At 37.2% G+C, this 25,551-nt stretch overlaps 1 protein-coding gene across 1 annotated transcript in view; it reads left to right on the top strand.

Moving 5' to 3' along the window:
* Nucleotides 1-208: 208 nt before the first annotated feature.
* The window catches only part of NEBL (nebulette), a 240,161-nt gene continuing 214,818 nt past the window's right edge, over nt 209-25,551 (top strand). The window contains exons 1-2 of the mRNA XM_042817112.1: nt 209-286; nt 1,161-1,255. Coding sequence (XP_042673046.1) covers nt 218-286; nt 1,161-1,255 — 164 coding nt within the window. The 5' untranslated portion in view covers nt 209-217. The remainder of the gene's footprint in view (nt 287-1,160; nt 1,256-25,551) is intronic.

Here is a 25,551-nt window from a genome sequence, read left to right as displayed (position 1 = left end):
CGCCCACTCACACATGCTGCCGAGCCGCAGTCAGCTGGAGCGCCGCTTCCTCCCCAGCCGCCGTCGATGACCTCTTCGCCCGCCGGCAGCCGCTGAGGAGCCCCGGCGTCCCCGTGCGGGCAGGGGATGCTCCATCGGCCGCCCGCAGCCCCGCGCAGCCCGCCCGCCGCGCAGCAGCCTCGGCCGCAGGGAGCCGCAGCCCGGGAGGAGCCGCGCCATGAACCCCCAGTGCGCCCGCTGTGGGAAAGTGGTCTATCCCACCGAGAAAGTCAACTGCCTGGACAAGGTGCGGCGGCGGAGGGCGGACGGGCGGGCCGGGGACGAGGCGATGGGGAGCTTGGCGGCAGGTGGCCCGCACCGTACCGGGGGCTGCCGCTCTTCGGCCCCGCCGCCGCTCATCGGCGCAGGGCGGGCGGCGGTCGCCGTATCGCCGCGCTGACGCCGGGCTCGCCCCGAGCCGCGCCGCGGCCGCAGCGGGCACCCGGCGGGGGAAGAGGGCCCTGTAGGGGGGGAGGGGGGAGCCGGCAACAGCGGCCGCCCGGGACGCTTCCCGGGGGCAGAAGTTGCCTGCGAGGTCCGTTCGCTGCGCTGGCGGTGTCTTCCCCGAGTCGAGGCTTCGGCAGCCGCTTACGCAACGGTGCCTCGGCGGTGCCGGGAGCAGCGTACCGGGGTGCGGCAGCAGCGACCTGAGCCCCGGCCCTGCCGTGTCCGCTTCGCAGATAGATAACGCTCCGGGCTGTGGCACTGCGCCCAGGCACCGTCCCTGGGAAGGGAAGGCGGTGGGAGGGAAACGCCGTCTTATGCACTAAATGTAGTTTCTGTTGTGCGTACCAAAGAGCTGCGCATCGCATCTCGGGTTTCTTCTCTTTTTAACTAGACCAAAATGTCCAACTCCTGCTTCGGTTATCTTTAAAACAGTTCTGGCAAGGTCACCGTGCTGAGGTCTCGGTATTCACTTCAACAGAGAATTTGCATTTCTGTGAGCGTTTCAGAAGCTCCTTCAATTTTGCATGAAAGTGATTCCTTTGATGATTTTACAGAAATCTGTGATGCGTGGCCAAAAATATTGACGTATAGCTGTGTTTTTACATGTCCTGTGCCCTAAAATAGCTTTCAAAACATTGGCATTGTAAGTAATGCTACTTTACATTTCTTTACAGTATTGGCATAAAGGATGTTTCCACTGTGAAGTTTGTAAAATGGCTCTGAACATGAATAACTACAAAGGATATGAAAAGAAACCTTATTGCAATGCGTAAGTATTGTAAATGTCAGGTCTTGCAGAAATGCTCATGAAAGGAAAGCCTGGCTTTGGATGTTGTCAAATAGGTGTATAGTGCTGTAAAAACTTAATCTACCATGAAGCAGTGCAGTCCAGAGCAGTTTGTATCTTTTCAGATGGAGTATTCTTGCATTCAGGTGGCAGAAGATGAAGATGTTTGATTATGTTGGTGTTTGGGCAATGTTTTAATATCAGATCTCAGGATACAGGTCCTTTCCTCCATGAAAGTGCTGGGTCTGGTGCTGGCTCCTATTACATTCATTATTGACCTGCTAGGTTACAGTTGTCCATTATGCAGCTTTCTGTTAAAGGTTATGGACCTGATTAGCTTTTTGTAATAAGAAAACGAAGTCCTTCTCTGCTGTGTAGTTTACCAGAGGCAATATCCTGGGTCAGATTATGGCAACCTATTTTTAAAATGGTTATGTTGTTCACATATCTCAGATTACTAAGATAAATATTCACAAAATTCCCTGCTTCTGATGCTTTGTGCTGTTTTGTGTTTTGTATTTTCTGTTAGTTTTTGATAAAGAAAATGGATTAATTTCAGCTGTAGAGTATGATTATGTGGTGTTCCATTCCAAGATGTTGTTGTTATTTGGGTTTTGAAGACTGCTTTGATGCTTGGCTTGCATGTACTCAGAAGAGACTTTTGACGACACTTACACACATATCAAAGGCACTTACTGCTCTTTGTACCATGCTCCTAAGGTTTGTTACATGCATTTCAGTATGTTTTCATCTTCAGAAACACTTATTTTGTTACAAGGATATTTCTAAAGAATTTTGAACCAAATTTGATTGTAGTATTATTCCTAATGTTAGTCATATATTGCCAGTGTTTTTATCTTTACCTGCTTAGGTATGCTTATATACTTTAAGAGAGAGGAAGTATAAGCTATAGGCACATCGTATTATTATTTTCTTAAATATTTTTTTTACAATCCTCTTGAAATGTTTTTTTTTCATGTTGAAGTAGACAGACCATGGCTGGCCTTTGAGGAATAGTTCAACAGGTATATATTCATTTATTCCAGGTTAAACCTGAAGCCAGGCAATGCCTATTTGTCTAAAATGTGAGTTTTGTTGTAAAAAATGCTGTGCTGTTGAAACTTGAAACACCTGTTTCAGTGTGCACAGCTGTACTTAAGTTGCTTTAGGAGCATGTGCAGTTGCACACATTCTAGCTTTCCTTGAAGTGCTCTGCAGTGCAGGGGAGTGACATCAGACCTCCTGTGATAATGTGTGTCCAGTTGGCTGTCTAACATGCTGTAGGGAAGGTTTCTAAGAAAGAAGACTTGTGCTTCAACAAGTGGCATGCTGGAAGTTGAGCCTGACCTAAAGCTTACTGACCCTAGAGGGGGTCTGGTTTTGGCAGTGTTTGACTTAAAGCTTAAGTACAGGCTTATATAATTTACAGTGGTTGAAGCTTTGATGACAATTTGGTGCCTTTTACCAAACTTTCTGGAGTTAAATCTTAGTGGTGATGCTTTAACTGCGTGATCTTTCCTTCTTTTATGCTTGATAACAGTTTTTACAAAGTTCACTTTGTGGTGTGGGTTGGGGTTTCCATGCTGTATTTATTTCATTTTTGTTGCAGGAGAGTTTTTCATTTATGTAGTTATGTTGCATGGTATCTCTTTCTATTCATAAATGAGGGGGAGTAAGGATGATGGATCTGTTGCATACTGTTCAACTGCTGTTCTTCCTATTAGTTTTTTTAATAAGTTTTATAATACAAATCCCTACGTTTGCAGTGTTCCTAAAACATGATGTATGAAATAGAAAGAAACAATGTAAAAACCACCAAAAAAATGGGTTTATTAAATAAGGGAAAAAAATTACATAAACAATGTATACTTTGTATATATAAGGGTGGTTTTTTTTTGAGATACTTTAAAAAGTAATTATAAGAGTCCTATGGAATGACTTATGGAAGACCAACATGCATTTTGTGTTTTCAGTGAAATCTAATATCCTTCAAAGTAGGAATATGTTGTCTGTGCAAAGCTGTGTTTTGAATACGCAATTTATTTAAATTACAATATTTTGATACAGTACTCTTCTCAAAGCTTCCTTATTTGCAAGCAGATGCCATTATAGTATTTTCAATTATGATGTGTATTATCCAGGGTTCATTAGTATGAGGCAAATCCATTTTTGTGTTAAATACTGCTTGATCAGAAAATCAGTGAAGATAAGAATGCAAATTTACTCACACAAACACCTACAAGCATTTGACAAAGAACAATTACTCTTAGACTGTTTGTTGAGGCCATCCATCAATGAGAATGTAATTTGTGGACAAAAGTGAAAAAATATGCACTAATTTGCATAGGAGAGCATTGTCCCTAAATTATTTAACGTGTTTGGAAGCTGTGGTTAGCTTTTTATAAGGACCAGTTGGAAAGCATGTATCTTCATTCCTGTGTCTATTTGTTAGTTCAAGAGTTAGATGATATATTGATTGTATTTTGACCTATGAACTGGAAGTATCCCATTTCTTTTATTCCCAGGTGCTACAATTAATATTTTCTGAGTAAAAAGCAGAAGTTACTTTGACTGTAAAACTAATTGTTTTTCCATTAATTAATACAAGTAGAAGATACTGATTTGTGAACATTTCACTTCAGTTTATACTTAGGGCTTGTGCACAAGGACAAGGGCTTGAAATTAATGGATTGATGAGGACTAGTGAGCCAAGAAGTAATATATTAGGAAATACTTCAAATTTCAGCATTCAGTAGAATGGAACAGAAATACTGATTAAAACTCTGCTTTTTTAACAGCAAGTTTTTTTTTTTTGTTTTTTTTTTTTTTTTTTTTTTTCTGACACATTTTCAGCTATTGGGTATATGCATTGCTCGTGTTATGAATACCTTGACAGCAAAAGTAGCTACTGGGTAGCAGAAATAATACAGACCAAGAAGCTGGGTTTCCTACTACTGCAGTTTTGATACTACTTTTGTAAAATTGTAGATTTATGAAAGATCCCTTAACTTAGTTTAAAGGTAAAACTGTAAGTGTGCTTGCATCTAATATGGCTTTAATGAACTTCATGGAACTCTGTAACAGGAAGACCATTCTTTTAATGTCTCCATTAGACCTTTCAGTTCTCTTATCTAAAAGCTTACACATTTTTCTTCTCGCTATCTTTTCTATTACTTACATAACTTACAAGCTGTGTAAGTCAGAATAGTTTCTACTTGTTTGTGTGGTGCCTAGAATGCTGGGGCTTTGATCTCAGCTGGGACCTCCAAGCGTTACAGTATTCTCATGGTTATGATATTATGTTTCTCTGTTTACTTGCATTCACATTTCACTTGAAAGGCCTCATAGACAAAAAATTTTGAATGTTTATAGCTGCTTAGCATTTGGGCACTTCCAGGTTTGGCTAATAACTTCAGTTTTGCTTTCCATTTGTTGTCTGACTTCGTACACACTGCTTTGCCAGAGAGCTGCCTTATTAGTGCAATAATATTAATGAGATGAAGGGCGCAGGCTTACAGTCCAGTTTTGTAGTTCAGCCTGGTGCTATGCATTGCTTGAAGCAGGTCAATTAGCCACACTTCGTGTTTCTGAATATTCACATAAGTAATAAAAGAAGGATTAAGACAATTAAAGTTGCTTTTGGGTCATGTGAAGTCTTGGTAGGTCGACATATCTTTAGTGCAGATGGGAGCCCCTGTTATGCTTCACCTGCAGATAGAGCATATTAAATACTTGTCTGATGTATATGGAAATGGCAAAAAATAATAATAATTATTTTTCTTTTTGTCAACTCAGAGCTTATTCTTTTCATCTGCAAATAACCAAACTGATGGTAGGAAGTGAATGGCATTTTGGCAACTAACTGTGTACTAGTTCTCAAGCTTGTTAAATGATTGAGTCATATGGGATGATTACATGGTAACTTATTCTTACAAATATTCATATAAATAGTTCTTTTTTTTTTTTTTTTTTTTTTTTGATAGATTCAGTAGACCAAAACACAAGTCTGTTTTTCTTTAACATGAAATGTAGAAGCTGAAATGCATATTTTTGGAACATGCTCTCCACGTTAGCTGATGGAAACAGACTCCCTGCATGTTTGAACATATCCAACAGAGATGTAATTTTTAATTTCTGCAAAACCTAATAGCTTCTACAAACCTGATACACTCTGTTGCCAAAGGCAAACAGCCTAACTATTGGAATAAATTCTTCTGAAATAGTTGATATCTAAAATTTTGCTGATTGCCCACACATGGGGTAGCTTCATTCAAGTTTTTATTTATGACTGTTACCATATGGAACGATTACATAACTTTTAAATTTAAATCTACTACCATCGGTCTTAGCATACTGACATGAAGAAAAACTCATCATCACTTTGTTTTTTTCCAGGTTTAATTTTTTTTTTAAACTCATGCCAGTAGGATATAGATACAAATACAAATATGTTCAAAATACTGTGATGTTAGAAGAATTGTACTACAGGTTCAATCTACAAATGCACTCAAACCTCATGTTTTGAAGTGTGACAGGGAGGAGATGAAAAATGTCAGCTCTTCTACAGCAGCTTGGAAATGATTAAAAAAAAAGCAAAGCAACAACAACAAAAAAAAACAAACCAAAACCATGATACAACCTTTTGGGCAGTTGGATAAGTTGGAAGAGAATGCAGGTGTTGGCAATTAGATGGAATCCATCGCCTTTAAAGAGGAACTTCAGAACAGGGGCTTGATTTTAGCTGTGAAACATGCAAGAGTTTTCTTTCTACCAGTCAGAAAGCTTTTAAAAGGTGAACAGGTATGTCATGTTACGATTTGTGGCAAAATTAGTTAGCATTATCTTATTTTTCAGCATTGATTTAAGTGGATAATTATTTCTCAATTTAAATATGACAAGAAGAGAAAAGGTTGGGTAAGAAGTAGCAAGAATAATTCTCATGAAATGTGTTGAAGTGACTTCTAAGATATACAGGAAAGAGTACGAAGAATAAACTTTTTAATTTCTTTATCATCAATTGTTACTGAACACCATCTTAAAAGGATAATCCTGATTTTGGCTTTAGGAAGCAGGTTGTTTTATGTTATGATTACCCTTGCTGCCAGTCATGATTTTTTTTTAAAAAATCTTCTGTTTTTGAGCTTTTCAGCTGTTTCAGATTATTAGTTTGTTAAAAAATAAGCTATTACATAGACCAACTCCAAAAGGTCATTCTTACGAAAAGAAAGAACACAGAAACTTCCATGTAAACCTTAGGAGGCCAAGGTTTGCACTTTATCACTTTATTAATTTTGTGTATTGAAGATTTTTGTCTTAGGATTCAGTATAACATGAACAATGCAAATAACAGAACTATTAGAGAAGCAACTCAAGTCAGAGCTGAATGTGTAGTTTAAGTCTGCTATTTCTGGTTCAGCATCCTGTGAAATACAAGCTCCTGTATTTGGAAACATCCATCGTATCTCCTGTCAGTCATATTGTCTTTAAACAGCTCTCTTTACTCACTGATTGTATTTTCTGTTCATTCTTGTTTATCTACCTTTAGTTCTCTCTGAAATTTCCACGTATCTGGTTTGAATTGTAGCACCCAATGGAGCATTACCACAAGTAATAGAAAAGAATGCCCATTCAGTTCTTGTGTATGTTTTCTCTTAAGACCCAGTACAGTTTTTACCACTTCATTATTATTTTTTTTGTTAAGTCATATTCAGACTATATTTTTATCTTTCTGTGCATAACTGCAGCCTCAGTGCTTGTTATCCATTATCTGAGTAATTAATTATCCTTGGGATCTTCTACTTGGTTCTGACTCAACTAAATCTTCATTTTATTTTTTTTTCCCTAGGCTTTCTCCCCAGTTTGTTAAATTCATTTTATATTCTAATTCTGTTCTTTAATGTGCTTACAGTTCCATCCTATCTGTCTTCTCACTGGAGAGCCTGTAAGCGCACTGCAAACTTAATAAGTGCAGTCTTCATTTCCGCATCACCAGATGAAAGCACAGAATAGAACTGGGCCCAACGTGCACCTCTGTGCAGCCTTCCTTCCTGATAGCGAGCAGCTGTGAATTAAGAGTGAATTAAGTACTTTATCTTCTCTGGCTATTCATGAAGTGCTAGATCAAGTGTTGAATTCTGCATAGAAAAAAGTAAATAAAACTGAATGTAATAATTGCAAATATTTATGGAAATATTGCTAAAAAATGAGGAACAGCTACAGGCACTCCTGTGGAGCAAACACAGGCTTTTGCTTCTGTGGTATCTGACTTGGTTAACTGGGCATTAAGTCCAGATTAGTACTGATGATATTGTGTAATGGAAAAGACGATAGGACAAGAAGCCATGTCTCCTTGCTAGGTGAGCTGAAGGAGCTTCTTAGGCAAAATTTATTTGAATTTCAGAGAGATGTTTGATGTTTGTGTTTATGCTGTATGATCAAGGCACACAAGAACAGTTGGTGAGGTGTTGAATGCTGTGCATGAGACTGATGGTTAGTTGCAAAGGAATCACTAAAGTATAATCACTGCTGACACTCAGGGGTTGGAAGAGTAGGGCAATGTTCTGATCCCTGGGACTGTATTTCAGTAATGGGATACAAATAATTTTGCAGGTTCCATTTCAACGTGTTTAGCTGACTGAATCCTGGCTGTGTGTTTGAACAAGACCTGTACACAATGCCTCGTGCTGGTGGTTGGGTAGGGAGGAAGCTCTGTGTGCTCCCTTGGTTCAGATTGTTGCAGGCTTTGGAAAGCATTGTGGAGTGCTACAAGCTTAGCTGCAACCAGCCTGCTTCCCTGCTGGTGCAAATGGAGTAGAAAAACTGCCTGGAGGGAGATGAGCTACGTTTTTTCTGTTAGAGTGGGTGAATTCATAGACTGTGACTGTAGCTCCTAGTACCTGATGTGAGCATAGGGCCTGTGTTTGGAATTCTGCCAGTTGATGTAATTACTTCAAAGAGATGGTTACAGTTCAGTGTTACCTAGGACATTGCTAGGGCAAAAAAAAAATAGAAAATGTGCAAGTGAGTATTATATATTTCATTTTTGTGTAAGACTACAATAAGCATGATATTCAGAGGCATTTGTATGTCATGCTTGTAGAAATCCTTGTTCTGTGAAATCCTGATCTACTGCTAGTTTATGTCTTGGCTCATGTAAATACATTATTTTAATTTATATGATCGCTGCTCATGACAGACTGCATTTAAAATAACCAATTTTCCTAGTAAGATTATAGGCATCTGATTAGTACCAATAGTCACAAGATAAAGAATGAGTATTTTTGGGATTCTGTAGCTAGACCTTTTCATTAATTGTTTGTTTTCACTTGCTGGTATTTTAACCACTCTTCATTCTCAATGTAATTTTAAAAAATAGATACAACTACTTGAGATACCTATCTAAATATCAATGAAGTTTGTTTCAGTTGTATTTAGTAAAATATTCAGGCAATATAACAAGGATGATAGATGAAATTTTGTGATTCCAAGTAATTCATTTATTTGAATTGCACAGCTTGAGCTTTGAAAGGGGTAATAACTGGTTGTAGCAAGCCTGTGAAGTCTTGATGGTATATTTTGTTAACAGTTTTGTGATTTAACTGTTTGGGGATCTTAAACTCTCTTAGCCATATAATTTCCTGTTGTATTTGCTAAGGAACTTAAATCTATTTTGGTTTTTCTGAATTTGAAATTGTGTTGTTCTGTTAATATTTTTGATGGTCATAAGTAAAGATGCTGCTGTGACAGATTATTTCTTTTGTAAAGCTTGAAGAAAAATGTGTATGTTCCAACCTTTCATGTCATGTTGGATTTTCAGAGTAGGTGATGATGATGCAGAATGACAGCATTATGCCAACCAGCTCAGTGTCAGTGAACAGTTTTGATGTTTACATACAGTATTACTGAAGGCTTGCCATAGTTATCTGGATAACTTACGATCATGACTGAGAGTCAGTTCATGTTATTTGTATAATTTAAATGTGGAGTGCTTACAGAAGTTTTGCCAAATTGAGATATTGTAGAAGTTGCACAGAGTTGAGTTGTGTCATGTTAGGTTCCTTAAAAAGGAGAAGTGGCTGAAATACTTGTTGATTAACTGGTCTGTCCACAAAGAAATGAAATCAGCTGGCTCACTCTGCACGTAATCGTATGATCTTTCAAAACAACTTATTGAAAAGCCACTAAAACACAGGTAATTCTCTTTCTTCATTCACAAATTAGACCATTTCTCCTCCCTTGCTGTTAAAATTGATAGTGTATGAGAATCGACCATGCTGTTTTCTTTTGCTTTGTTGTTACGGAGCCTGAAGAGAATGGGGTTGTTTGTACCAGGAGGTAGAGTCTGAATGATAAGCAGTGCAGAATGTTTCATCTCTTGTATTTCCTCCTCCACCTGTCTCTTCCTCCTCCACTCCCCCATATACTTTTGTTCTCAGTTGCAATAGAACTTTATGACTGTAGTTGATCCCGTAATATCTTAAGGGAGGAGGACATAAAAATATGCCATCAATGTCACAGTTGGGAGAGAACTAGAGCAGCTTATTTTTAGAGATGAAAAAGTAATCATAATTTGGCCAGTAACTATTTAAGCATATATTACGAAAGCTTTTCTGGGGGATGCATAGACACTTTCCAAAGAGTATTATAAAATGTAAGATTATGTAGAAGCTGTGTAACTTTCCTTCTTCTAAGATCTTGCCTCACAGTTTCCAAAGAACCATGTTGCATTCTTTTTCCTTAGGAGTGCAACTGTTTGGGGGTATTCCATCATGTTCTGCCTCTTGAAATGGCAGTGTGTTTCTTGCAGGTGTATTGGTGTAATGCCAAGTTTGCATATTTAAAAATAAATTTGTACTGCATTTTAATTGAGTTATATTATACTTCAGGTATTTTTTTTTTAACTAAAAAAACCCTAAATGATAATAGCTGTTTTCATTTTGTTTTGTTCCAGTTTTACTCAGGAAGAATTCAATACTTCTAATACAATTCCTTACAGTATGAGACTACTGTAAATACAAATATTTAGGGAAAAGATCAAAACAATAAGATCCTGCTTTTAGATTAATAAAAATGAAACAACTATGCTTTGTAGAGGGGAGAATTGTTAAAATGAGATAATTTGCCTCAGCTTGAGGAAAAAAAAAAAAGAAAAAACCCAACCCACAACAAACAGCACTGATGTTGCTTTTTAAAAATAAAATACATAAACTATTCCTGCAGAACAGTGTCAAGAGCCATGTGTTCAATACAGCAAATAGGGTGTTCATGTGCTGTATGACAATGTTTACGTACATGTGTGAACGCAAGAGCGGATTTGTCAGGGCATAGAGAAAGAAAAGGGATCAACAAGTGAATTTCTAGCAGCAAGGGTGCTTAACTAGTGGCTGGCCAGGAGACCATTACAACAGGACTGTGTTTTCCATGTTGATGTGGTCTTGGCTGCAGTGTGCTTGTTAAAGAACCTGCCTTAAAGGAATTGCCTGATCGTGTGTTTGATAAACGGTACTATGTGAGGGGAAAAGGGAAGGAATGCCTGTTGGAAGAAGGTTTGTGCAAAATCTGTTGTTGAATAGCCTATTGTGTTGGTGTGTTTGTTGTAAATTTTGCCATAACGTTAAAATTTACAAACCTTTTTTTATTTTGCAATTCTTGATGTGATTTTTGTCAGGCTACCAGAAAGCAGATGAAGTTTGTTACAACAGTTATTAGCATAACTCTGTAGCATTATCATAAAATTGTCAGGAGTAATGGTGAAAGGGGAAATCAGACTGGAGGAAAAACTAAAATATATTTGGAATAAAATATTTCATTCCCTGAAATATCCGAAGGGGGTTGGCAGACCTAGTAAACAAGGCTGAAAATATTAAAGTAAACTTAACAGTGCTGATAACTTGCACAAAAAGAAAAGGGTATGTGTGCATGCAAGGAAATCAACAATACAGAGATGGAGAAGATGATAAATTTATAAAAACTGTTTGAGATTTTCACTTTAGCAATAGCAATGACTTCGGTCTCTGAAGTGGTCACGTTTTCTGTTCTGATTAGGAGCGGGGTACTCTCATGCTGGCTAGATAGCCGTTTGGATCGTGACATGAACTTTGGGTTTATTTGGACCTCAAGAACCCTGGGTACCCCAGGGAGATGAAACACAGCCATTCTTGGGCAACTCATTATTTGAACAACCAAATGGCTTATATTATTGTTGTGTTAGAAATGTTGAAAATACAGATTAGCAAGGATGGAAGAAGATTGGAGAAAAAGGAAGAGAAAGGAGCTTAGATCTGGCTGAATTAATGGCCAGCCTGCTGCACTTCATGCTTATCCACGTAGCCAGGTTTTGGTTCTTGCAGGGTGATGCAGGATATGCACCCTCAGTCTGAGTTCTGTTAATTATGGCATTAGCTTAACAATAGTAAATGCATATTCAGAATAGAACGTGGGATGCAATTATTACATGAAATATGATTTAGTTTATTGGCACTGCAGGTACTGAAGATTTAGTCCTGCTTTGAGGAACTTAAGATGTTTTAAAAGTGTTATGAAGTTAGAAATTCATAAGGAAAGTTGTGACGATTGGGTAAAATAGAGTTTCTCACTGAATTTGATGCCCACTGAGAAGTGTTTCTGAACACTGAAATATTAAGCTGCTAAATAATGTTGCAATGAAGATGAAAAGCTTGAGGAGAAACCAAGAAATGTGGTGAGAATTGTGAAAATGGTTTGTATCATCTGTGACAGTTTTTTCTGGCAGTTTAATACAGGCGGGAATATATTGGAAATCTTTTTTTTTTTTTCAGTGAGATAAAAATATTCTTCTGTGTAGTAATAACTTAGATTTTGCATTTATCGATTATGAACAGCTCAGCATAGCCACATAATTATTTTGAAGTATATATTTAAGTGTGACATATCTGGTTTTATTGACTCCTACGCTTCTCCAGTACCAATGACTGTTTTTGGAAAACTTAGGAATTATTTATAAATACAGATTTCTGTGCTTGTCACTGCAGGAAGTTTGGAAGGAGATCCTGAAGTCTGAATGGAAGCTGGTCAAGTTTTATGTGTAGTAAATCTTGTGCTGAAGATTTCTTTCAGGGTGACTTTTGCCTTTGTGAAAGATGAGCTCAAAGGAATAACGCACATTCCTTGCGCTGATTAAATGCTTAACTTTTGTGATCAAGCTACTGCTGTTTCAAGCCTCATTTGAGTCAGCAGCAGGAATCTCTTACTGCTCAAAAGGCAATGACAGATTATATGTCTCCTATGCAGAATAACGCTGTACGTGGGGTATATTAACAAAAGGAAAATTTAAGCTTGTCAAACTGGGTTTGGACGCAAAGGACTATAACATGTTTTTAAAAGTTGAAGGAAATAGGGTAATAATGATTTTTTTTTTTCTCTAATTACTTATTCCACCCTGAGGGGAATGGTAGCTCCTTCTTTTTCATGGCATGCTCCATTCTATCCTTTCTGTCGTGCTGTAGACACGGACTCTTTTTTAGATTAGCAGATTGGCCTCTTTCTGCCGTTTTTCATTGTATGTTTTCAAAGTCACACCTGGTTGTTCAGCTCCTCACTCCAATGGGTTTCTCTTCTCTGTTGCATATTTCAAGTGTGACTAATTCAATGCATGATGTGCCATGACCACTGCCCATGATGTGAGACAGATGTCTCCCTTGTATTTTCCATCTGCATTGTTTGTATACATCCTGGATCTCAGCTGTAAATATCTCAGTCTTTTGATGTGTGTTTTCAAAATATTTGTTACAATAAGGCACGACTTCACAGCCGGTATAAGTGATATTAGTAGAAGCAGCTAACAGTAGCTAATGTCTCATGCTGTATTAAACACTTCTGGTTTTACAGTAGTGGTAGATTACATGGTCAAAGTATTTAGCTTTGCCAGTTGGACTTATTTTGCTTAGATGTATTTTACCATTTTTAAGTTAAAACATTAAAATATTGTGTGTTAGTTATGTTAATTTTGTTATATATGTACATTTAGTACATATGTATGTTACATTTACTGCTATGATGTCAGTTGACAAACCACAGAGTCGTAGAATGGTTTGGGTTGGAAAGAACCTTAAAGATCATCTAGTCCACACCCCCTGATATGGGTAGGGACACATTTTGCTAGACTAGGTTGTTTGAAGACCCATCCAACCTGTTTTTCAACATCTGCACCTTCTCTGGGCAACATCTCCCATTGTTTCACCACCCTTGTCACAAAAATTTTCTTCCTTATATCCAATTTAAATTTTCAGTTTAAAACTGTTGTTCCTTGACCTGTCACTATAGGCACTGTTAAACAGTCTGTAAACATGGAAGGAGATAAAATATGCTATTTTCAGGACAATGGAGTCCTAATATAGCTGGAATTCTGTAATCTGAGTTCTGCATCTGAATTGTAACCATTTTGATAAGCGTTTTTTAAAGAAAAGGCCCATGAGTATGAGAAACTCCGCTGTAACTGAAGGTGTAGGAGGAAATTTGTGGTACTATTGCCCTTGTGGAGCACTTTGATGCAGGCTTTATACCTGTGTGCTTGTCCAATTTTAACTTAATTTCCTTATTAGGCATACTTTTTTAGTTTTATTAGGGCTTTATTAATAATTGTGTTTCTTTTTTTGTATGCATTTCAATTAAGATTTCTGGTCTGCTCCCCATTACTTCAATACATCAAGTAACATGTTGGATGGAGAATCTAGAAGCATGTTGAATATTATCCTTGGAAGCAAAGTCATAAGCTAGAACATAGTTGACTCCAAACAATCCCAAGGCTGTTAAAATGTTCACAAGGACAGTATCTCAGTATATTCAAATCTACCTTCTTCCAAACATGTGGAATTAATTTATTTGGCTTGGATTCCTTACCTGCGCTGGGTTTTGCTCACTGTAGGATCATTTTGGAAGGTTTTGTTTCGAGGTCTAAAACTAATAGTGGATAGTGATAGCTGGAGTTTTTGGTCTTGATATTATGCAAATAAATTTAGATTTGTAAATCAGAAGATTTCCTTTGGAGCTTGATGTCTTCTGTAATTATGTATAATTAGTACACATTTATATAAAATACTATAAAATATACTATCAGTATCTTTAAACTTAAAGTAATTAAAAAATTGTGAAAAAACATGCTTCACATCCTGTGAATGATGGATCTGTATTTTTGTATTTAAATCTTATTTGAAGGAAACTTTTTGGAGAAGGGAAGCTCTCATTTGCATAGCTACCTTTTCTTACTGGAAATACAAAGTAATGTCAATTTGTATTATGTTGCCAGGAGCAACTGTCTCACGTTTACAATAAAGAAGAGAGACAGTAAGGTTGGGAGATTTTAAATTTGACTCATTGGTGTTTTCTTGTTTTTCACAGTGAATTGAACTATTATGGTTTTGTACTTTTTTGTGTTGCAACATAACAGAGCTATTTGCTTTGTAACTGTGAGCAAATTGAAGTTGTTAAAAATGGTTCCTTTGCTTTTTCTGTGTATGCAGGCCTACTTTCACCTGATCCAGATGCTTTTTGATTCTAGACTTGAAAGAACTTGTGCATGCCAAACAAAGTATTTTTTTTTCATCCTTTGTTTATTATAGTGAAAAGATATACTGAGATGTGAGATACATTATTACTTGAAAAATGTTAATTCTGGAAAGAATTATGTAGGCCATTTCAGTGCATACATTCCTTGCAGTCTTTTGCAGATTTGTTCTGTTTCATTGTTAGTTGTAAGAAAGCCGATATTAATTTTCAAAAGTTATTTTTCTGAAGTAAAATAAGAGAAAAAACAGTAACTTGGTACCTTCTTTAAAGAAATAACGAATCACAGAAAGCATTCAAGGCATAATTTCAGTATCTTCTATAAAACAAGTATACTAAAAAAAGCCATTTGTTTTGGTTGTAGTAAATAAAAGAGAGATGGGCAAGAGCTGGGAAAGCATTGGCATTCAGACTTCTATAAATAGTCAGACAGCCATCAGTTTTCTCAAGGAAGTGATGGGGTTATTTTTTAATAGGGACAGCGCAATCACACCTTTAGAATGTGGAAGGCACTGTACGTGAAACCAGTGGGTACTGTTAGAAATAGACATCTGAGCTGGAAAGATTTTCCATATGCCACTATCTTTATGAAGCATGTACTAAGTAGACCTTCATAAACAATTATGTTGATGCATGGGAATTCATCCCAGCTGTTTTGAACTTGCAATTAAGGTGGGCAAAAAGTAAAAAATACTTTTACTGTTCCTGTAAAACAAAACAAAAAACAGGAGGGAAAAGAGCTTGCAAAGTCAGAAAGGCATTTGCATTATCATTTTAAAAGTAAAGTACCTGAAGAACACACTCATCAATTACTTCATTTGTTTGGTTAATGCCTTGTCTTTGTGGGACATCTTACCCAGAGAGCTTAGTTACATAGAGCTGATGGGAAAAACATTATAAAATAATAAATGTCTGTGGTGAAGGGCTGGAATTCTTCACGTCCTAGTGCACCATTTCAAGGAGTGTCCAGTGAAGGAGAGGACAGTTGATTGAAACACCCTTGTCCTAAATGTAGAGTAATAAAGGAAGGTTGGCAGGATTAAATACTGAAAAATACCTTGTGACTGTGATATGGTGCTAGTTTTTCTGGACAGGGTTTTGAAGAGGATAGTTGAAGTTGCTTTTCAGATAGTTGACTATTAGAACTGTTGTTTCTCTCTTAAGCATTTCCCATCACAGGTAAGTGATAGTGTCACTGAAAAGTAGTTGAAATAGGTCTCTACTTACTCCATGTTCTGTTTTCTCAGTGCAAGATGTTAAGAAATACTGCTTGTTGTACTTTGAGTGCTCAATTTGGCATCCTTGTCCCAGAGGGAAAGACATTCTCAATGGAATATCTTGTTATGGTTTGATTTCTTTCTTACTGCAAGCAGAAAAGCTTTTATTGACCTTACAAATAGAAGTATACAGTAGGATAGTGGAGAATACAGTTTTATTTTAACTGATATAAATTATTAAGACTAGCAGCCATTTCTGTAAGACAAGAAATATGTAAAGCATTGGTGAGAGAAGCACTTACTACACAGTAGCAATGGCAGAGAGTAAGAGCATATCAAAGCACGCCCTGGTAGAAACTGGAATGAGGAGAGGCAAAAATGTGACATTCCAGGAAGGCTGGAGTACAGATGATGATGCTATTGCATGAGAATTCAGAGTAGAAAGGGCTCTGCATGTATTATATGTTCATAAAATGTTTAAAACATCCAGTCCTGACTTTTAAGGTGGTTTTTTTTTTTGTTTGTTTTTTTTTTTTTTTTTTTTTTTTTTTTTTAACCTAACGCTGGCAAGTTTCCCTTTCTTTTCCATCTATATAGGTTGTTAAATGATTTGCCTTGCCATGGTAGCTGAGAGCCTGCCAGGAACACATTAAGCGGCGTGATTAATGTCTGTCACGTGTTTATTGTCTCATCTTCTTCTCAGCAGGTGTTGTGTATATGCAGTGCAGGTTTGAAGAAAAAGATTGCAAAGATGCATGTGTGTGTAAAGGAAGAATTTGTCAAACAAGTGGGATGTGTACATTATATAATCATAGGGGTTGGAAGGGACCTCTGGAGACTACCTAGTCCAGTCCTCTACTAAAGCAGGTTCCCTACAGTGGGTCACACAGGAAAGTGTCCAGCCTAGTTTTGCGTATCTCCAGAGAGGAGACTTTGCAGCCTTTCTGGGCAGCCTGCTCCACTGCTCTTGCCACTATCAAAATATAGAATTTTTTCTTCATGTTTGTATGGAACTTCATGTGTTCCAGCTTGTGCCCATTGCCCCATGTTCCATTGCTGGGTGCAGTTGGAGCAAAAAAAAAAGGATCAGTGGTAGCCCTGAGTTCCTAGAAACCAGGCTGAGTAAGGAACAAATTTCTTCAAGGAAAGTTCTATCTCCATTTCAGATGATTTCTATCCTTGTAGAGGCTTTTCACTGAGTGCAGAGTAGCTTACTGGGAAATGGGTCTTCCTCCATTAACTTTGCGTTGCCTGTTAAAATACCTAGTCACATTCAGAATGAGGGCAGGTAACTTGAACTTTGCCTGAAACTCTGTAGGAAGTCAGCACTGACCGAAAGAAAGTTTTCGCATGCTTTTAACTTCTTTTGCTTAGGGGTTATTCTATTATATTCTGTCTGAACTTGTTTCTTTACGTTACCTGGTACTGCCTAGCAAACATTTGAGTGTTGGAATGATAGGGACATGCAGCATATGAAATTCTGTCAGTTATTAGAAAAGTCTTCTGAATTAGAAAATTCACTCTTCTTGAGTGAAATTTGTGACTAGAAAAAATGCTTTCGTGTTCTAAATGCAGCAAATAAATTAGTTATTGTATTATTATTTTCTTTTGTACCCTATATGTCAGTGTGAAATTTCTTGAAAGTTTTCGTAATAATACATTATTGAAAGTAGTTTAGATTTCTGTATAGTTTGGATAGCATTAAGTATAAGAATGAAATGGACATGGCAAATAATGAAGCTTGTTTGAAGAAATTTCGGGGTTTTTCTGAAAAATATAATGAGATTGATAGATCTTTGCATGATTTGTTGTATGGAAGAAGTGCCTCCAACTGGTACACACAGGTTTACCTTTTCTATGTAAGCTAGTTCAAAAACCATAAACAGATATTTTTCTTTTAGTATGAGCACGTTTATTTTTCCTTGACTATTAAATATGATGTTGTATGTGATTATTGTTACCTTGGAATTTTAATCTCAGTTACAGAAGGTCTTGGTTACAGTTGCTTAGTAACATGTTACGGAAACAGATCTGTTGAGTTATGATAGTATATTTACAATATCCTTATAACTAGATACATTGTAAGGAAAGCAAGTACACAGCGTGGGTGTGGATTTCAGCTGAATGTTTCTAATAACCTCTATCTTCACAACGTATCTTACAATAAGTGTCTTTGTACTGGTTGATCTGTTATGTAGCTTACATAACGTGATTTACATTGTTGTACATTGTTCTGTTTTAGTTTTAGATAATCTTGATTTGCTGCCTTTTAAACAATGCAGTTTCTAGGTGAATCTGAAAACTGATTGTGTAGCCATTTACTTTCATGGGACTGCAATTCCAGTGCAGAACTTGCATTTGTAACAGGAACAAGCTGTAGGATAGAGAGGAGATCATGGTTCATTTTTATGTAGTGTTAGATTTCAGTTCCCAGGAGAGGAGTATGTTAGAGATTAAGTGTCATGAGGTTTGATTTAAGTAAGTAAATAAATATTTTTGACAGCTAAGGGAAGTATTTAGAGATGTGCTGACTGTTGCATATGTTTAAGTATTTGTAATTAATGAATTTTAAGGTTTCTTGAAATTGAAATGAGGTCTTTCATTTCTTTACAAGCAGGACTCAAGATTTCTGTTTGTGTCCTCTGCAGTATATTTCAGAAGAATTCAGAAATGGAGAAATTTGCAACATTAGCATGCTTTTTCTGTAACTTATCTGTGAAATCAAAAATTAAGCAAGCACCTCTGAGACAGATGGAGTGTTATTCAAAATCTTGGAGCCTTAAACACAGACCAGACTTCAGGAAAAAAAATGCAAATTTTAGCAAATTCATTAAAAAGTAAAACAAAACCAAACATCCTCTATGAGGCCTGAATTCATCCTGCTGTTCCATATATATTTTAAAGTACAGGTATGTTGTGTTCTTTAGTTTAGAGCATGTAAGTAGATCTTAGGCCAGGTATGTGGATGCTTTGTGCCAGGCCAAAGTTGTTATGGTTGGTGTTGTTGTTATGTTGTTGTTGGTGTTATACGATGTAACAATTATAGTTGGGCCTCTCTGGCTAGTATACATGTTACAGTTTCACTGTGAAATAATGCCATTCTGGATCCTATCAAGGTCGAAAATTTTATTGTGAATTTTTAGAATTTCTCCTGTATATACTGTGAAAATTCAGAGAGAATAATGGGTATTTTTAAAGTGGCATTCACATAGCTCTGTTAGCTTTCTGCTTTAAGATGCTTGTACGCTATTACGGTTGTTCTGATACTGTCACATCCCTTTATTGGAAAGCTGTGGGTGGCATTTATCTCATCTACCTCCGACGCATCCCAGTACGTGAGCTGAAATAATTGTTCTGGTTGTCCGTCTTTGTAGTCAGTGAAGAAATAAATGTGTTGAGTCAGATGAACTGGAATCTTACTTTATGATAGAGCAATCAGACTTTATTCATTGTTAGTTATGTTGACTCCAGCTCCATGGGCTAGCCCTGAGAGTTACTTCTCGTGAAATGAGACTCGTCCTTTGTGTGGGATCTGACTTACGGTGGTTATCTGTGGGCAGCTGTCCGAAACAATGACCTCAGTTTTTTGGAACCCCTACTGACTCCTCATATTCTCATGCTTAGTACTTTATAGGTACTTCAGCAAATTTGTGGGATAGGAAAAATTTCAATACCTCCATTTTATTTTTTCATTTTTGTGTTCTGTTACTTCACAGTGCACGCAGCTCTGGGAGATTGTGTCCCTGCACTGTTGTCATCTTCAAATTCTTGTTATTCATATTATTAATGTAAAAAAAAAAAAAGTTAACATCTTGGATTTCAAAGTATTTATGTCTCCATTTAACACAACAAAGGTTTGTTCAATTGTCTATCAACTCTTGTTCTGCATTTGCACTTTAAGTCAATATTTTTTTTACAGTTTCATTTTACTCTTTCAGAATAATTTGATTAGTGCTCACTCAGCGTGTGGAAACCCTTTCTATGATCTTCCATAAAAAATTAATTTTCTAAGTCCAAGTCAGCAATTTATCTTCTCACTCTGAGCTCTCTATTTGTTTCATAATCTCCTGTGTGTTTTTCCTAGCTCTTGTTAAATCTTTATTTACATGTAGTAGAAGAAATATACAAATTCTTGGACTAAAGACCTCTGCTTATGATACTGTGAGTGTAGTAAGTCTTAAATTGAAGTAATCCATCCTTGATTTTTTTTGATAGGAATTAAAACAATACCAACTACTACTAATGTAACTTTAAATTTAAAAACTCAGAAAACATTTTTCTTACATTGTTGATAATTTTGTAGGCAATTAAAGTATATTTTTGGGATACTCAGCTGGCTAGTCATGAGGTTTTTTTTGAATTTATTTATTTACCAGGCTCTCTGGAGGTGGTAGTTGGCATGTAGCCATGATTTTTAGTCAACACTGCAACAGAAGTGTATTCCCTTGACCACTTTTCTAACAGTTTGAAGTTGTGGCTCTTGTTTTACAATGGCTGGATTCATTCTAGGAAGAAAACAGCATCGTGTTGTGATGCCCTGCCTGCCTACAGAATAGCCAGAATTCTCTCTCTTTTATTTTTTATTTTTATTTTTTTTAAACTCAGTTGGTTTTTCAGTCCGCAGCAAAGCATTGCACTGCCTTTTACCACATGGAGTCATTCAACTGGTGGTGTGACTTCCAATAGAGCTCATCCCCACTTTCATTCTGCTTTTTGAAGTGCTCAATTTGCAGTTGCATTGAAACAATGAGTTGTGTTGAAACTGCTTACTGCTGCTGCCTTTAGACACCAGCCTGAGTCTGCCACGTGACCACCACTTACAACTTTCGAAAAAGCAAGAAACAAACAGCTGCTATCTGTTTGGTGTTCTTACTTTTTGAGTAACAAAAATTGACCATTTTGAGATAGAAAAATTCTTACGCTGTTACTGGGATTTTAGAAGTGCAACTGCAGAGGAAAGTTTTTCTCTGATCCTTTTATATTCCTGCCTATGTCTGTACTACTCACACACAATATGCACTGAATATTTTACTAAGAAATATTCTTACTTGCTCAGTGTTTTTTGTTTGGTGACTAATGTCAATGAGCTATCTGGTAATGCATGGATCCAGATTTAAAGGAGCTTAACAGTTGGCCCATGTATGACTGTTGCCTGTGGGTGTTACTGTTGTCATTCTTTGAGTAATTTAAAAAGATCTGGAAAACCTTGAAGCTCAAGGGTATAGTGACCTGAATCCTGTCACAGTGAGAGAACCCAAAGAAGTACTTTGTTTGAAAGAGGATAATTCTGTATTGAAAATTTTTTCTTGAGAGTTAAATGCTCAAGTTCAACATTTAGACTTGGATATTTTAATTCATGGAAAAAAAATCCATTTAATTTCTTTTTGAGCAAACCTTTCCCTACTCGTTTACTTGCTAAACTAAATTTTCCATGAGATATGCATTTAATATCTAATTTCTGGCCTAGTTATAAATGTACCCATAATCTCTTAAGTATTACTCTGACATTATCTGTGAAGTGAAATGGAAATTATGAATGCAATTCTTGTTCTGCCTTTATAATATCTTATGCAAGAAATATACTTCAGCCTATACATAAATTAGGATTTTCTTTGTTCATAGATTAGTTCCTATATAATTAAAATTGATTATTTTTAATCACTAAAGTTAATTTACTTGAAATATTGATTAGATCTTTGTCCAGTGGAGATGAAAAAAATTATATATATAAAATGTTATTTTGTTTACAAAATATGTGGAAAAATAGTGAATTTAGTCAGATACCAAATGTCACCGTAGTCTGTGTATAAAATATTATCATTGTGTCAGTTAATACCTAAACAATATGTAAAAGCTGAAGACCTTCTTTCTAACCATTAAACACTCAATACTGGTAAGACACTATTTATCTGAAAGTATACACCATACGTATCCAACACATTAGTTTTGTGTTTTTGTTGCCCTCTTTTTGTGTTTTAATAATAATTTTTTAAAAGTTACTTATGTACATTAGTTATATGTTTTATCTGTGGCCCAAGACAAATCCTTTCCACTCAGTGTGATTTAGGCAAGCCATAAAATTTGGACACCCATGGTATATACTGTTCTTTATGTTCGGGTGTTCCTCTAGGCAATGGTGAAAGGGAACAAGTCCCTTAGGGGTGCTGAGTCCTTTTATAGTACACTGCTAATGCTCTGAACTGCAGTGAGAGAGAAAACAAGATATGGAAGCTCCTTAACTTGCAAGGTGATGAGTATGCAGGGTCAGAGAAGTACTGTGGAAATATTAGGAAAAAAATAAGCTGTAGGCTTGCTCTTGGTTTAGTTGTTCCATAGGAGCAACCTAAGTAAGGCACAAACATATGTAGTAAGAGGCGCATGAGGAAGTGATGCACTTAGCATCATGTCTGAGACTATTTTAGCTTACCAGCATGAGTGACTTTATATGCATCCTCTGCAGCTCTATAGTGGAAAGCTTTGAGCAGCAAAAACTTGTAAGGATACATGGTAATAGTATGTAGAGATAGACAAGTGTCACTTTACCTACATTAAGTGAAAATAAATCAGTATTTATGATGAAACACTACATGCTACATCAGTATAAGTATTTTTACTGTTCTCTTTGTCTTTTCTCATAGAAAATATAGCTAGCATTTTCATTTGTCTTCATATATGCACATGATTCTATTTGTTCTTGAGTGTGTTTTGAATTTAGTGTGGTGTAAATAAAGGTCATGTTATTGAATATATTTACAAACTTGAAGAAATTTAGATGTAACTTTTCAGTTACTAGGTGCCAGTATCTTCTATTTAAAATGTTCATGGAAAAATGATTGGAACATTATGAGGACAGTGTGAGTGTCAGCACGGATGGGGCATTCACCACTTTTCTGATCAACCTGTTCCAGTGCCTGACTGCCCTCATTGTAAAATAACCTTTTTCCCTATATCCAATCTAAATCTCCCCTGGTTTAGTTTGAAACCATTTCTCCTTGTCCTGTCACAGCAGACCTTGCAATAGAGTCTGCCCCCTTCTTTCTTACAGTCCCCCTGTAGATATTGAAAGGCTGCTCTCAATTCTCCCTGGAGCCTTCTCTTTTCCAGCCTGAACAGCTCCAGCTCTATCAGCCTGTCCTCATAGGGGAGGTGTTCCATCCTTGGGACCGTTTTTGTGGTCCTCCTTTGATGATCCAGCAAGTCTATGTCTCTCCTGTTCTTGAGGTCTCCATATCTTGATGTAGAACTCCAGATAAAGTCAGCTCGAAGTAGAGGGCGAGGATCACCTCCCTCACCCTGCTGGCCATATGTCTTTTGCTGCAGCCCAGGATACAGTTGGCTGTCTGGGTTGTGAGAACACGTTGCTGGCTCATTTCCAGCTTCCCATTCACTAGTACCCCCAGATCCTTTTTTGCAGGGCTGTACTCTATCCTTACATCCCCCAGTTTGTACTGACAGTGAGGGTTGCGGAGACCCAGGTGCAAGACCTTGCATTTGGATTTGTTGAACTTCATGAGGTTTCCCTGCACTCACTGCTCATTCTGTCTAGGTCTCTCTGGATGGCGTCCTGTTCCTTGGGCATGTTGACTGCACTACACAGCTTCTTGTTTAATACTGGAAGAAAAGTTAAAAACTCCCAAACAAAGGTACGGGGAATGTCAGATAAATCTGAGAGAAGCTGCCCAAAATGCTGTAAGGGTTAAACGTTCCAGCAGCAGTCTTTGGTGAAGATTACAACTTAGTGACTTAATTTATTGAGTAATTAGGAATCAAATTGTCTGGAAAAATTAAAATGTCAATGCTGAAACTTCTAAGGAAGAGAAAAGAACTTTGGTAAGTGTGTCTAGATAATAGTATTCTACAAAGTATGCTTAGTTTCCAGAATTTGAGAAAGGAACAGAGAAACTCTTCTTTAGTTCTTTAAAGAATATAAATGAAAACGTAGCGAGTTGTATTATCTTCATTGTGCCATTCATCCTGTAATCCAGTAATGTGTTTTGTCCATCTTGATTATGTTGTGTACTTATTGATCAGTAAAGCATGAAAGACTAGTCTTAGATTTAATGAGTAAGATTTTTTTTGTCACAAGCAAATTTTGGATTCATTGTATCTTTCACACAAATGTATTAAGTGTTATTGTGTAATGCGTATGTTAAATGTCTTTCCTTCTTTATTCTCTTTTGCTTAATACACAAAACAAATGCACAGAAACTATGTGATGATCTTCATGCAATGATATGTCTCATGTCTTGCTGACTGAGTGCCAAAGTCAAGTGAACGTTGTTTATCATCAAGATGCTCTCAGCAAATCATTACTAAATCCAATAAACTGCAGCTTCTGTCATGAAAACTATCTTATCTTCATTATTCTTTTTGAATTTTCTTCTTAAGTGTATTTTAACACATTGCTTCCTGTTCTGTTAGATAAGCGTTTCTTCCAATTTTAGTGATGAAGTGATGTTGTTAAGGCTTCTTCATGTAGTTGATCTGCTATGAGTTGATTGTTTACTTAGTCATAGGGCAAGATAGGAAAAAAAGAAAAAAAATACAAGGCCTTAATTTCTGGCTTCAGCTCTGCTCTTTTACTGTAGATCTGGACACAAGACTCTGGCATTAGGTATTTTACCTGGTCTTTTATTTGTATATTAAAAAAACGAAGTGCGATGGTTCTCTCTGTTCTGGTGCTAAAAAGAAATGTAGAAATCACTGTAGAAGTTGCTGGACACTGGACTCTGAACAGTAGCTGATTCAAGGCCAGGTTGGATGGGGCCCTAGACAACCTGAACTGGTGAGTGGCATCTCTGCCCATGACAGGGGGTGGAACTAAATGAGCTTTAAGATTCTGTGTTTCTATGAAAGTGCTAGCTCTATGAATGTTTACCATGCAGACAAGAGGCTGAGCTGTGGGAAATCCTGAGGTGTGCATGCTGATCATCTCACTTGCTCCTGAGCCCAGTTGTTAATGTCTGGCCACCTTGGACTTGGACATTCTCATCTCACCTACTCGTATGCAAGGATAAAACATGGTATCTGAGCAACTGGTTACAATCTGAACCAGGTTCATTTTCCTGAAGGAGTAATGTATTTGTATATAATTCAGTGAGCAGAAAGTGGCATCCCTACATTCATCCTTCAGTCTCTTCCAAAATTCAGTCTTGGGGTCTACCAGGACTACAAGTAGCTGGTATTCGTGCTTTTTAGTGAAACAGTAATACCTCTAGAGTGGGTTTCAAACCAGATACAGGATCTGAGAGGTGGCTCTTACAGCATGTACATCTAGATATCCAGGTACACAGTTACTCTTGGGATTTGAGAAAAGAACTCTGAGAGGACCTAGAAATTGCGTGTGATATAGTGACTGTAGTCTCAGCTAATGGTACCACAGCTCAGGTGCTGCAGAAGACTATGCCTTGCCATTTATCTCTGCATATGTTGCAATTTTTACTTTACATAGGCTGACAGTGATTGTGTTGCTTTGCACTGAGGTGTTTATCTGGCACAGACGGCATCAGTACATGGGGCCTT

Source organism: Centrocercus urophasianus, unplaced genomic scaffold, assembly GCF_019232065.1.
Source record: "Centrocercus urophasianus isolate 14NV4802_14NV808 unplaced genomic scaffold, USGS_Curo_1.0 seq_16, whole genome shotgun sequence".
NCBI lineage: Eukaryota > Metazoa > Chordata > Aves > Galliformes > Phasianidae > Centrocercus > Centrocercus urophasianus.
This window is presented reverse-complemented; position numbering and strand designations above follow the sequence as displayed.